At 32.6% G+C, this 15,744-nt stretch overlaps 1 protein-coding gene across 1 annotated transcript in view; it reads left to right on the top strand.

The window, feature by feature from the left end:
* Positions 1-15,744, top strand: part of GBE1 (1,4-alpha-glucan branching enzyme 1) — a 262,701-nt gene that overhangs the window by 50,682 nt on the left and 196,275 nt on the right. Inside the window, exon 2 of the mRNA XM_081076639.1 lies at positions 10,816-10,985. Within this exon, the coding sequence (XP_080932765.1) occupies positions 10,816-10,985 (170 nt within the window). The remainder of the gene's footprint in view (positions 1-10,815; positions 10,986-15,744) is intronic.

Below are 15,744 nucleotides of genomic sequence, written 5' to 3'. Positions count from 1 at the left end.
CGAACCATGAGAATGATAACAGTACCCTCCACAAAGGGTTATTGTGAGGTCTTAAATAATGATCTTTAACAGTGCCTGGAACATCGTAACTTTTCGTGAGGTGTTTATCATTATCATTTATGATTTGTGATATTTACAATTTATAATATTTTTTTCTGTTGAGAAACTATTTTTTTGTTTTTTTGTTTTCCTGTGAATTTTACATTTTATAGATGGCTTATGTGCAGCACTTTCTTAAAAAATAATAGATTTAAAATTGTTACTTGTACATGGTAAAATATATGTTCTTTGGTGTACATGAGAAATCTCCAAAATAACCTTTGCATAGAGGTGCATTTTTTCCTTTTTTGGTTAGAACAATTAGGACCTAACTTTGAATCAAAGAAGGTTAGAGTATGGATTACAGGTTCTTAGACTTGGATGGGACCTTTCAGTGCAGCTTCATTGCACAGAAGAGGAAGCTAAAGCTTCGGGTGGTTATTTCCCTCTAGTTCACATGAGGAGTACTTTCAAGTCGTCTAGAATTTCTGTCTTTGATTCTTTAACCACCTCTCTATTTTGGTGAGTGTAGAATTTTTGAAGGTGTTTGAATAACAGTAACATTCATGTGGAAAGAGGAAAATACTTACCTGTCATTGCTTTTAATCTGTTGCTACATTGAATCACGTTAAGGACAAGATTCTCGTTGTGATCTAAAAGATTGAAAGTGCTTCTCAGCAGGTTAGTTGGCCATCCATTCTCAGGGGCATAGCTATCGTGCAGATGGTGGTCTCATCATGGAAGACCTAAAGCCTCTTTCTCAAATCCACACCTCTGGTCTTTGCCTAAAACAGAAACATGAACACAGAACAGAGTGTTAGTTGAGCAAAGAGCTGTTGAAACATGAAGTCAGAGTTCTTCCTGGAAATCAGTAGACTAAGACTGTGTTAGTTCATGTTTCATATTACACAAGAGAAAATAAACTGAAAGGTCAGTTGAACAGTTACAGCATTGCCCTTTTCCAAGGTAATCAGCAGAGCATGTAGCAAAGACATGGACAGGAGCGTGACTGGAAAGAGAGTGGCTGTCTGATAAAGAGACTGGCTGCCTAAAGTACACGGGACAATAATACTCGACACTTCCAGGCCTGACCAGGTGGGCCGTCTCACAGGGCTTACCTTCAGTAATTCTGATTTATTACATTCAGATGATTTTTTTTTCTAGTTAGGCAGTCAGGTTTTCACATTGCCAAAAGACCCCAGAAATGTTAATATTGACCATTAATCATACCTTGGCAAACTGCAAGGACAAGGTATTATTAATTTGTTCGCCACCAAGATAGAAGACACAGTGACTAAAATTAATTTCTAGTCATATTTTGTTAATTTATTCTAATTAATTAATCTGTTAAGAAGTCATAATATGTTTACATTAATGACTATATAGTAGTAGGTTGTTTAAGTTGTGTCATTAAATGTCATTTCCATGATCCTAAATGTAGAAGTCTAGAAATAAACACTTTGTTATTAAAACAGGTAGGGAGTAAATGCTTTCTAAGTAATACCACTAAGTGGAGTATTTCTAGTTTTTTTATTCATTGGATGAGAACATTTCGTGTTTTTGGTTTCGTAGGACTCAGACCTGGAAGAATCTCTGCAATAACCTTTCCCAACCCTCTCACCTCTCTGGCCCAGTACCAAAATTAGGAAAGAGCATTTAATAAGTAACAACCACTATTGACTTTCAGTACACTATTTTAAATAGTAGAAACTCTAACTTTTAAAAGTTAACTTTTAACAGTTTTGAATTGAACCAATTTTCCCTTTCCCAAAAAAAGATTCAGTGATTTCTATATAATTATAATTTCTACATATGTTTTATTAATTTGAAACTCAAAGTAACCAAAATGCATTTAACTTCAATCCAAGTAAGAACAAAACTGTTATTTAAATAACTTTTATTCTGTAATATTGGAAATTTGAAGACAAGTATTTGTTCTTAAGTATGATCTGGGGATGTGTTTATCAGATTGGCCACAGTGCATTTGATTATGTTTGAGAGATGGTACAAAATGAGTAAGATTTTTTAAAAAGTTAAAATTACCAACACAATGTTTGGTTGTAATTGAATTGATATTTAGATTTTATTATTGTACTATAATTGCCATGACATAATTCTAGTTTTTTCATGGTTTTATTGTTGTTGTTTTATTCTTGTTTTATAAAAAAAGGGAAGATGACACATGGCATAAGATTGTTTTTGGTGGGGTACACACAGACGCACACACACACACTGGCTCTTACATCAATTGTATTTTCTTTCTGTTTTATGAATGGGTAAGCTGAAACTCTGAGAGCATTAAGTAGAAACATCTAACATCAATTTGCTAATGAGTTTAGCAATGCAACCCAACCTATATCTAAAATCTGCCCTTTCTAATGTGTCATGCTTGGCACTTAGTAGGTGGTCCATACCAATTAGTCTTACACTAAGTACATATGTGAAATAACTCATTTAATTAACATCTAGTCCTGAATCTAGTGAACATAGGCATTGGTAAGGGTTGTAATAGTGAGAAAAATTGCTTGAGTAAAAACCATAGACATACATGATGCTTTCAGTTTGAATAGATGTGGGATGTTGGGAATTAATTGTTTTCCACTCACTTTTTATCAGTTCTCCAGAGTAGATCTAAATTACAGAATATTTAGCATTCATCTTAAATAGCACTGACTGCTGAGCCCATCGTGTTTTGGTGTCTGGCAGCAGCTGGTGACTTCATTAGGTCATCGCATCCCCCGGCTTGCTATTCACTTTTGTGGTTCCATATGTTTGATCTTGATATAGCACCCAAGTCGATGAATTGACTTGCTGTGTGAGATAATATGTTTTCTTACAAAGCTGGTAGTTTGATTCACACAGAACCTGCAGGAGGAAGAGAGAGGAATTTTGGGCCTCCTTCCCATTTTCTATCTCTTATTGGTCTAAGCAAAGTTTGTCCTGTGAGACCTTTATTTCTCCACACATCCTTCTTGTAGAATCTTCTGGTAGCTGCTTGCAAGCCACAGCTTCCATAGGTCCAGTCAAGCTAGCGCACAGAGCCTGGAGGGCCACTGGGACTGAGTGAATCAGGAGTCTAGTATAGTTACAGTGGATTATAACTCTCTTACATTTTAAGAGGCTATTGATTTTTCTATGTCTTTCTCAAATCCAGCAATCATATTGAATACACTTACTGTCCTACTAGTGTGTTTACTTATTTCATGCGAAAGGTATTGTGCCATGCATTTTAGGTATATTATTATCTCATTTGATTATCAAAGCAACTTTATGAAGTAGGGTCTGTTATTCTCATTTCAGATTAGAAAATGTAGTCTTAGTTACAGCTGGTAAGAGGTAGGGTTGGGATTCAATTTCAGGCATACAAATCCTAATCTTAATGTAAATCTAACCATTGTATCCTCATTGCTTAGCCACCGTCTGGCAAGTGATAGGTGCTCAGTAAATACCTGTTTACCAAATACTTAGTGTGTGCCACTATTTTAGGTGCTGGGGTGCAATAGTGTGCAAAACATATTTTTCTTGTCTTTGTAGAAATTGCATTCTAGCTATTTCTGTTTTCTGGTTATAGGCTTTATCTGGTTATAAACTTAAAACTTCTGCTTATGAGTTTTCTGGTTACAATACCTTATGCAGTGTTTTCCACTGTCTGATTTTGGCCCCATTGTCTCCCGCACATGACAAAGCTTGTCTAGAAGGCATGGACTGTGTAATGCCTTTCATCTCTGTGCTGGATGTACAGTAGGTGCTCAGTAATATTTATAGAATAAATGGATGGAGTTCATCACTCTCTGCTCATCATGTTTACTTAAATGTTTCCATTTCTGTCATTTTCTGATAGATAAAGTCAAGACTGTATGCTAAATTGGATACAGATTAGAAATGCCACTGAGATTTTAAAAGGCACTTTCAAAATGTATGTATTTGGTAATAAATGACATTTAAACATGTGAAAATAGGAACAGCATTCAAAAATAAGAAAGTATATGTACAATGATCTCAACTTTTAAGTTGTTTTCATTTATCATCTTGTATAACAAGAGAGTTCACAAATCCCTGTGCTTTTAATATTTGGTCTTTTCAATAAAGATTTCATTTATCTATGGAGTCTGCCTACTAAAATTCACTATTCAAATGGCTCCCTTTAAAGCCTGTCTTGATCATATCAGTTACCCCTTCTGTAAAGCCTGTAAGGGTTTTTATTTTTTAATTTATTATCTAGCTGAAAACCATCTTTCACCCCGTTAGTCCACTGGATTCCTACCCATCCTCTTGCTCTGGCTGCACACAGGTAGTTGTCATGTGGACAAGAGCCACCCAATTTTTACACATGTATTGCCCTTCTCTGTGTTTTCTCTAGCTGTCAAAATATACTAATCATCCTTCAAGATAGAGCATGAATGCCAGCTATTCCCTAAAGCCTTCTCTAATCTCCTCTTCTCCCACTAGCTCCTTCTGTTGTCCTCCTTATCTCAGCTCTTATCCAGTCACCAGTTCCAGTCTTTCATTGGACTAATGAACTTCTTAAGGGAAGGATCTTGTTTTACGTAACTGAACAAAGTTTCTGCTTGTTAACTTGAAGTCTTTTTAAACGCCAATTTAAAAAGCTATTTTTTTCTTTCAAAAAAAGTTATAATCCTCTTTTCCTTTAACAGTTTCTTCCCCCTTTTTTTGCTATTAAAAATTCCTGTAGAGCTTTTACTTAAGGGTTTCTTTCTTTCTTTTTTTTTTTTTTTTTTTGCCTCAAATCTAAGGCTCCCATAGGAAGCAGACAACAATATAAACTCTCAAAATTAAGCTAGCAAGGAAAGAATTTCCTGCATGGGTTCCTTGGGGTTTCAGGCTCACACCGAGGCACTTGAGAAAGAATTCTACATCCTAGTCATTTCCTGATAAGGTATGATCCATCTCCCCTGACATATCTCCTGTGTTTACAATCCTGCCTGAAATTAGAACTTCAGTAGGGATCTGGGATGAAGTGTTTTTCAGGAGAGCAAAGGTTTTAGCTTCCTTCATTTTTTTCCCCAAAAGTTATCTCTTGCTAGTTCCCTAAAGTAATTTCTTTTTTCTTTTTTCATGGTCAGCACAATCTACTTAATTTTCTTACAAACTTTCCATAATCCGTACATTCAAGTCAATATGGAGTACCTAGGATGTGTCGGAATGCCTAGATTTTTTATAGTGGGAAAACAATCGTAAGGATTCTTAAACACTTTTTGAATATGAGGGGAAAATCCTTAATGTTTGCTGGTAATTAACATGTATACTGATATGTAGATAAGTGTTATAAATAAAAAAAAAGATACATTTAAAAGTATACTCTAGCATTGTCCCTCACTGAGGTGGAGGAAGGTTGTAGCTGACAATTACTGAACATTTGCTGGCTGCTGTGGGAAAGACTTTCAGTGTGATTTCATTGATTCCTTATAACTGATGAGGTTGCCTCCACTCAACATGGGAAAAGATAAAAGAAAAGGGAGAATAAGTGACTTGTTCAAGGTCACATACATTATGTTACAGAGTTAGGATTTGAATCTATATTGTTTATTTCGAGACTAAACCGATTCTCTTAATCATAAGAGTAATAGCCTCCTTGTGAGTAAAACTTAAATGGCTTTCTTGAACAGGGAAATCTGATTTGAGATTTTTGTCTCTTGATGTACTCAGAGTATACCTTTTGTGATGAATGATGCTGAATGCCTATTGCTTATCACGTTCGTGACCTTGGACATGATGTGTGCCTCTATTTCTTTCTTTGTAAAAAAAAAGAGGGTTAAAAACATCAACGTAAAGATCAAATATGATATTTGTAATGTTTTATATCTGTACGTAATTCTAGTTGCTATACTAACTTCATTTTATGTTCTTGGTTACTGAGAATCTGGCCTACTTTTTAAATATCCTATAAATTCATAAGAAAATATTAAAAGAGACAACTGTTGTAGGAGAGGGCTCCAGCTCTGGCATGATAAGCTTGCTGTATCCTCAGGCATTTTCTTTTTTGAACCATAGTGATTTCAAAGTGGAATGTGTATTTCTGTATCAGAAGCTACAGGGCCGACCTTGAGGGAAGTCAAGATACTTAGTTAAAGTAATATAATGCTATAATTCCGTCTCTGTTGAATTTTTAGTAATGGGACATTTCTACGTATCTTATGAAGCTTCTTAAACATGATTACTTTAAAAAAAATTAAACCTCAAATAAATCTAAAAATGTGTTTTTAAGATATTAGACTCACATCTACTATATATGTATATATATATATATATATATATATTATGTATCATCATCGCACATGGAAAATTGTTAATTAAAAAAGATAAACTTTTGGAGGTTACATAAATGTGGTAATCATTTTATGTGTATATGTATTTTTTCACCCTGTTCAAATTAATTTTTTTTCATTATTCCTTACTGTTTGATTATCTTTTCAATGTTATTACTTATGTGGTTTAATACAGATTAGAGCTTTCAGACACCAAGAGTTGATATCTGTAAGGTGTAAAACAACAAAAAAAAACATTTTCTCATAGGACTTTAAAGTATGAGAAAATTTGCCTACTAGTATCTTAGTAGATCTTTAGATCAAGTTTTTTTGTTCAGTTCAGTATTTTAAGTTTTTGCAACAGTTGCCAATGTTTAAATTAAGGAGAGTTCATAGATAATTCTGGTATTTTTTTGGTTCTTAAATAACTATCTGACTTGGCTAAGCATGTTTGGTAACAATGGGCTGTACTTATTAAATAGACCCTGTTGCTTTTCCATGGGGTTTGTACTCTCCAACTCACCAGAGTTCCTCTCTGCATTGTTTTCGATACTCGAAGGCCATCCTCACTATTCGTGTCTTTTTCTTTCCTTTTTTTTTTTTAATTCATCATGTTCTCACTTTTGTGTTTCTTACTTAGGGCCAGCTCCTCATATTTATGATAATCTGCCTGGCTCCTGTAGGCTGTTCAATTTTAAGGAATCTTCACACTGTTTTCCATAGTGGCTGCACCAATTTGCAATCCCACCAACAGTGCACAAGGGTTCCCTTTTCTCCACACCCTCACCAACAGTTGTTTGTTGATTTATTCATGACAGCCATTCTGACAGGTGTGAGGTGATATCTCATTGTGGTTTTAATTTGCATTTCTCTAATGATTAGTGATGTTGAGCATCTTTTCATATGTCTATTGGCCATCTGTATGTCCTCTTTGGAGTAATGTCTATTCAGGTCCTCTGCCCATTTTTTAAATTGGATTGTTTTTTTGGTGTTAAATTGTATGAGTTCTTTATCAATTTTGGATATTAACCCCTTATCAATGTGAGTATCTTGGTAAGTTTTTTTGTTTTGTTTGTTTTGTTGATTGTTTCCTTTGTTTTGTAAAACCTTTTTAGTTTGCTATAGTCCAACTTATTTATTATTTCTTTTGTTTCTCCTGCCAAAGGAGATAGAGAAAATGTTACTAAGAGCAATGTCAGAGAGTTTCCTACCTATATTTCCTTCTACGCGTTTTATGGTTTTAAGTCTTACATCAAGTCTTTAATCCATTTTGAGTTTATTCTTGTATATGGAGTAAGAAGGTGATGCAGTTTTATTGTTTTGCATGCCTCTTCCCGTTTTCATAACACCATTTATTGAATAGACTCCCTTGACCCCATTGTATGTTCTTGCTTCCTTTGTTGTAGATTAAATGACCATAAAGTGCGGATTTATTTTTGGGCTGTCTGTTCTGTACCATTGATAAATGTCTATGTTTTTATGCCAGTACCATGCTGTTTTGTTTGCTGTAGCCTTGTAGTATAGTTTGCTATCAGGTAGCGTGATTCCTCCAGCTTTGTTCTTTCTGAGGATCGCTGTCTCTATTCAGAGTCTTTTGGGGTTCCATATACATTTTAGGATGATTTGTTCTAGTTCTGTGAAAGATGCTATTGGTATTTTGATAGGGATTATACTGAGTCTATAGATTGCTTTGGGTAGTTTGGATGTTTTACGATGTTAAATCTTATCCATGAGCACAGTATATGCTTCTTTTTATTTGTATCTCTTTCAGTTTCTTTCTTTAATGTCTTTTAATTATCCAAATATAGGTCTTTTACCTCCTTGGTTAAATTTATTCCTAGGTTTTTTATTTATTTATTTTTTTGATGTAATTGTAAATGGGATTGTTTTCTTCATTTCTCTTTCTGATATTTCATTATTGGTGTTTAAAAATGCAACCAAATTCTGAATATTCATTTTGTATCCTGCTGTTTTGCTGAATTTGTTTATCAGTTCTAACAATTTTTTTGGTGGAATCTTTGGACTTACCTACGTATAATATCATCTTATCTGCAGGTAATGACAGTTTTACTACTTTCTTTGCCAGTTGGATGTCTTTTATTTATTTTTCTTGTCAGATAGATGTGGCTAAGACTTCTAATATGTTAAATAAAGGTGTACATCTTTATCTTGTTCCTGATGTTAAGGAAAGCACTTTTAGCCTTCCCTTTTGAGTATGAACTTAACTGTGGTTTTGTCATATATGGCCTATATGATGTTGAGGCATGTTCCTTGTATTCCCAGATTACTGAGTGTTTGGATGTTGGATTGATGGATGCTGAATTTGTCAAATGCTTTTTCTAAATCTATATGTATATGATTTTTATCTTTCATTTTGTTTATGTGGTGTGTCATGTTAATTGATTTGTGGGTGTTGACCCAAACATGCACCCCAGGAATAAATCCTATTTGATAATAGCGTATGATCTTTTTAATATATTGTTGAATTTTGTTTGCTAATATTTTGTTGAGGATATTTACATCCATCTTCATCAGAGATATTGGCTATAATTTGTTTATTTTTTGTATTGTCTTTGTCTAGTTTTGGAATTAGGATAATGGTGGCTTCATAGAATGAGCTTGGGAGTCTCCGCTACTCTTGAATTTTTTGGAATAGTTTGAGAAGGATAGGTTTTAATTCTTCTCTGAATGTCTGGTAAAATTCACCTGTGAAGCCATCTGGTCCAGGACTTTTGTTTGCTGGGAGTTTTTTGATTACTGATTCAATTTCATTTGTAGTAATCCATCTGCTCAGATTTTCTGTTTCTTCTGGATTCATTCTTGTAAAATTGTATGTTTCACGGACTTTGTCCGTTTCTTCCAGATTGTCCAATTTGTTGGCATATAATTGTTTATATTGTTTTCTTACAAATCTTTGTGTTTCCGTGGTAGTGTCATTTCTTCTTTTTTACTTCTGATTTTATTTATTTGGGTCCTTCCTCTTTTTTTCTTGGTGAGTCTGGTTAAAAGTTTATCAGTTTCGTTTATCTTTTCAAAGAACCAACTCTTGGTTTTAGTGATCTCTTGTATTTCTTAATTTTATTTTTTTAAACTCTATTTTGTTTATTTCCACTGTGATCTTTATTATTTCCGTCTACTCACTTGGGCTTTGCTTGCTGTTCTTTTTCTTGCTCCTTTAAGTATAAGGTTAGATTGTTTATTTGAGATTTTTCTTGTCTCTTCAGGTAGGCCTTTATTGCTGTGAATTTCCTTCTTAGGACTGCTTTCGCTGTGTCCCATGGATTTTGGGTCGTTGTGTTTCCATTTTCGTTTGTCTCAATGTTTCTCTTGATTTCTTCTTTATTCTTTCTTGTTGTTGACCCACTTATTGTTTGGTAGCGTGTTATTTAACCTCTATGTGTTTGTGTGTTTTTCCATTTCTTTCTTGTAATTGATTTCTAGTTTCATACCATTGTGGTCAGATAAGAAGCTTGATATGATTTCAGTCTTAAGTTTGTTGTGACTTATTTTGTGGCTTAGCATGTGGTCTATCTTAGATGTTCTATTTGTGCTTGAAAATAATGCATATTCTATTGCTTGGGGATGAAATGCTCTAAAAATATCAACTGAATCCATCTGGTTTAGTGTGTCACTTAAGGTCGCTGTTTCCGTGTTGATTTTCTGTCTGGAAGATCTGTCCATTGGTGTCAATAGGGTGTTGAAGTCCCCTATTATGACTATATTACTGTCAATCTCTCCCTTATGTTGGTCAATATTTGCTTTGTATATTTATATGCTTCTGTGTTGAGAGTATAAATGCTTACAAGGGTTATATTGTCATGTTGGATTGATCCCTTTATCATTACAAAATGTCCTTCTTTATTTCTTATAAGTATTGCTACCCCAGCTTTTTTTTTCCATTTCCATTCCCATGAAATATCTTTTTTCTTCCCTATTCTTTGAGTCTATCTGTCTTTCAATCTGAAATGGGTCTGTTGTTGACAGCATATGTATGGGTCTTGTTTTCTTATTCATTCAGTTACCCTATATCTTTTGATTGGAACATTTAATCCATTTACATTTAAAGTGATTATTGATAGGTACATAGTTATTACCATTTTATTATTCATACTTTTATTTTTCTCCCTTCTTCTTCTTAGAGAAGTCCCTTTAACATTTCTTGTAATATTGGTTTACTGGTGATGAACTCCTTTAGCTTTTTCTTATCCGGGAGCTATCATGCTGATTTAAAAATTTTTGTGGAATAACATAATCATCATATTTCCTCTCTTATACCAAAATGCTTAAAATTGCAAAAAAAGTTAGTGAGATAAGTTCAGTTTATTTAAGATAAGAACAATTTTATCCTACTAGGTTACCTCTACAAATAAATGAAATTATTCACATTAATCCTCTTTAATGATATCTTTTTTCCTTTTTTCCAAATAAGACTAAAGCAGTCACTTAATTGCAATAGCTTTTCTGGAAGACAATTACGTTTTTTAACTGCCTTCTTTTGCACTTTTCATAGGTATAAACTGTTTAACCAGGCTTTGAACAACATTGGAGAGAACGAAGGTGGTATCGATAAGTTTTCCAGAGGTTATGAATCATTTGGCATCCACAAAGATGCTGATGGTGGTTTATACTGCAAAGAATGGGCCCCTGGAGCAGAAGGAGTTTTTCTAACTGGAGACTTCAGTAAGTACTTTGAAAGCATTAAAATCAGGAGTAATATTTTATTTATCTATTTAGAACATAGACTTGTTATATTTTATATATTTGACTATATGAAGATTAATGATTGAAAATATTCCACTTTTCAGATAAAGCCTTAGTATTTATTAAATCATTACTGTCATGCGGTTATAGGTGTTTCTACTATAATACGATGTATGTGTTCCTGAAAAACTTCATGTTCTGTAAAATCATGTAACCAGAAATAGCAGTTGATGAGAAAAACAGTGTTAGGTAGACTAGTCTAAATTTAGTCAACTTTGTTAGCAAGCTCTGGAGAAAACAATGACAATCTGGATAAAAATATTGGTGTAGGTTAAACATCCACTGGTGTTTGCACGTGGTTAGCTGGCCTTGTAGTTCTTTATCCTGCATAGCCTAATATCCTTTTTTGAGACCTCAATCAAAGTAGACATCTAATTTAGAGGTAAATGTCTTTATCACTTAATTTTTTTTTCTTTCCCCTTTTTTATAACACAAGGGGAAATATCTTCTCACTCTTGTTATCTGCACTATTAATTTCACGAGGCAGTTATTCCAATGGAAGGCATAATGATTGTAGAAGTTAGCCTTCTGATTTACAATATGGTGGGAGGAAGGACCTGTAATTAAGAAACTATAATGCAGTCTGTTTAATTTTATTCTGAAAGTATAAATAAATTACTATAATAACGAAAGGAAGAAAGCTGAGTTTTGAAGTGTATAACTGGAAAAACTGGCCTTGGCAAAATAATCACAATACAAGGAAAGGAAATATCAGAAATGGTAATACTCCTTTAGTACCATACAGCGGTGTAGTATTTATTTCATTCATATGACTTTCTGTAAATGGCAGAACTATAGAGACAGAAAACAGGGTTGTCACAGTTTTGGGTTAGGAAGTATGAATTAATTACAGAGGAGCATGAGGGAACTTTTCAGGGTGATGAAAATGAATTATGTCCTGATTTTGGTGGTTACATGACTGTACATCTGTTACAATTTATAGAACTATACATGTAGAAGAGTGAGGTTTATTGCATATGAATTACACCCCAAGGAACCTGACTTTAAAAATGGTTTGGTTTTATAAGTATTGTTCAAGGCAACACTCTCCTATAGAAATACAATGCAAGTGACTTATGGAATTCAAAATTTTTCCGAAGTTTGTTAAAAAAGTGAAAGAAGAATAAGAATAGTTGAATGAATCTTAGTAATGTTAAATTTTGTTTGACCCAGTAATCAAAATATTAAAGTAATCAATTTAAAAATTTTAATGAGATATTTTCATTCTTTTGTACTGTCTTGTAAATCTGGTAATTTTTCATTGGAAATACTTGATTTCAATTTAGATTTAATAAGATTTTTAGTTTAAATGTGCATACCCAAATGTTTCCAAACATAATGAAAAATTTTAATAACTAAATTGAGCAATAGCTGTAAATTTTAAATTTAATAAAGTAATCAAATAAAATTAAAAATTCAGTTTCTCTGTTGCACAAAACCTCATTTCCAGTGCTCAGTAATCACAAGTATCTACTGGCTCCCTTACTGGAATGCACAGGTGTAAAGACTTAAATAAGTCTCTGTGCATTCCTCCAAATTAGATGATGTCAGCTCCTTAAGACTTTTGAGTTATTGAAAACTTCATGGAAAGTTTTCAGAAAGATTGTGTGATCTGCTGATTCAAATTATCTTGGCCTGGTGATAATTATGAACTGTATTTTGAGATAGGAGACATTTTACTTAAGTTATTATTAAAATTGTTATTAATTTTTTTCTTATATAGAAACATGCTTATTTCTCTGTTTTCTTTATGCAACTACCTTAATTACCAGATATTTTTTTAATAGACCATTTAGACATCAACCTATATCCAAGGCACATTTTGGCATTCTATTTTATTACTTGTTTTTATGACCATTTATAAGATTGAGAGTATTGATTGAGAATGTCCAAGTTAACTTTTTATATAAAGATACCAGAACTACTATGAGAACCTCAGTTAAAATTTGATAGTTTCATTTGATACCCTCTTTCTATATTAATGATTAAATCCACTAAATAGGTTATAGAAACATAAAAATATGAGAAAGGGACTATATGAAAATGACTTTGTTATAATGACTAATACTGATTTATTAAAAGTTGTGCCTTGTAAATTAGTTGAGTCATATGTGCATTTGGAGAAAAGTAATAAATGCATGTTAAGTAGCTAAAAATTATAGTATATTTTTAATTAGAAAATGAAATTGAAAAATAATTAAGATATTTTTCTTAGTGGTTTTGCAAATGAAATAAAATTTTTTAAAAAAAGTGTTTAACTGTAGTATATGACCTCATATTTATCAGTTGATTAATTAGACAGCAATAAATTTAGAAGATTTTATAGAATTTAGTCTCTTTAATCCTGATCATTTTTAAGAATTCAGTTTCTTACTTTATTTGTCATTTAATGTGACGGTATTCACAACTTCTATGTATGTGTACCTAAATAGCATCTGAAAAAACTGTTGCTCCTTTACCTGTTGCCAGAGATTTAAAAAGTAACATAATTTTATTTTCATGGAAGTATATATGTATACATATATATATACACACATATATATATATATATATATACACACATATACATATATATATATATAATTGAAAACATTGTTCTTGTATCTACCTCTACCCTCAACCCCCCAAAGATAATATAGAACAAGTCTTCCAACAGCAGCAACAAAAATCTCATTTCTGCCAATGTATGAATTGTTGCTTATATTTAACTGAAACAGGAAATTTTCTTAATTGAATTTTTCTCTCTCTAAATGATTGGCTTTCTATTTGTGATAATTTTTCAGAAGAAGTTAAAATTAAAGAATGTCTGGACTTTAATTCTGTGTTATGGAAAATTATATAGTCAAAATACTTTAGCATATTGTTATGGCGTCTTTCTTCTCTTCTGTTAATTTTTGAAATTGACTGCCTTGTAAGTTTTTTCTCAGGCCTTCCTCATAATAGTGCTCATAAATGCTCGTTGTTCTGGTGTATTTTTTTTTTTTTTTTTTTTTTTTTTTTGCCAACCGACCTAAAGATTTTTAAGGGACATTTACTTAAGAGTAGTCAAATGTAAATGATCTTCAAGAAAGAAATTGCCATGAATTTGGTATGTAAAAACAAACAGACCAACAAAGAACCAAACATGGTTCTTCATCTGGCTCAGTGGGGATAGAGATGATGATATTCATCTTACCTGTCTAACTGGGTTGGTCTAGATACTAACTACATTGTGAATGTGAAAATTGAGTGTTACAGAAATTTAATTGACAAGGTTAAAAAGGTACTCTAATCTGTAAGTATCTGTCTGTATCTTATTTTTAAGAAATGTTTATTTCTTACAAATTTATTACTTTCAAAAGGCAGTTGAGCTTTGCAAAAGTCAAATGACTTTAGTAGTCTCTGTTTTGCCCAAAGTGAGACGGATCTGGTTTTTGCTATCCACATTTTAAAATTTGGAAAGCAACTTCACTTTAAATGTGTTACACACACTTTTTCTTCATTTGAGAGAAAATGAATGAAACAATCATATCTTTTCCTTTTAGTCATTAAAAAACAAAAACTAAAAAAGTAGCTTTTTAAGCAGCTCGCAGCTGCTGCTGCAACCCAGAAAGACAGTAGATATATAATGACACATTCATCAAGATTATAATCACACCACCCAAAAAGTATTTCTGAGCAAGTCATAAAGTACACTAAAGGTTCCAGATGAATTTCTAAAACTTTTAATTATCTTTAATACAGCAAAGACTCATTCTTTAGAAAATTAAATACAATTTAAAATATACTTGGGGTTTTGGAAGTAAATCATGTTTATTGCAGATTGCTAAATATCTGAAGAAAACTAGCTGTTTTCCAGTGGCTAGAAAACAGTGGAGAGAAAAGCCGTAAAGTGCATATGTCAATATAAAATAATTGGGTGCCTATTAGCTGTAACTGAAAACATTTCATTTAAAATTACGAAGTCTAGGAGTTAGGCACGTTTCAAGTAACCTAAATGTCTATCATAGATAGACTAAAAGAAAAGGGGATGAGGGAGAAACACCCTGATTTTTTTAGGCCTATAGAAAAAAAATAACCAGATATATTTTTGTAGAGTGGGAAACATACTAAAGCTAATTTTGCTTATTTTCTGGATGAATTTGTCTATAATTTAGCTTCCAGTTATACAGTTCCCAAGTTTATATCATCACAAAAGCCTTTATATTTCTTAATCCCACATGTTCTGAAACAGTGTCATTCAAAATGTTCTCTGCAGGCCAATATGATTCTGTGTACTGTATATTGTTAGAATTGGGAGTAAGCATTTAAAACCTTTAATGACAGTTTGACAATTTTATTTCTGTTCAATGATAATACAGAAATTAGGGTTTAAATTTTGGAAGTTTTTTTTCTATTGCAATCTTCTAATAATTCACTTTATTATATTTTACCTAAATATTGGTCTATACTAGACTGGAAAAAAATTTTAAAGAGGATAATTGGTCCATCATCATTAATAGTTTGAGAAACACTGATCTGAAAATTAGGGATTGTATTTATTGTTTTAGATGTCCTTTATGGTTGGAAGATATAGTTCTTCCTCCTCTGTATTCTCTTCAACTAAATCTGTGGTGGCTGTGTGTGAGCTTTCCCTGTGGTATAGCATGTTATGAAAAACTCCAACATTTTAATGACTGAGGACAAAAAAGGCTTAACT

This window comes from Rhinolophus hipposideros, assembly GCF_964194185.1.
Source record: "Rhinolophus hipposideros genome assembly, chromosome: 2".
NCBI classification, from domain to species: domain Eukaryota; kingdom Metazoa; phylum Chordata; class Mammalia; order Chiroptera; family Rhinolophidae; genus Rhinolophus; species Rhinolophus hipposideros.
This window is presented reverse-complemented; position numbering and strand designations above follow the sequence as displayed.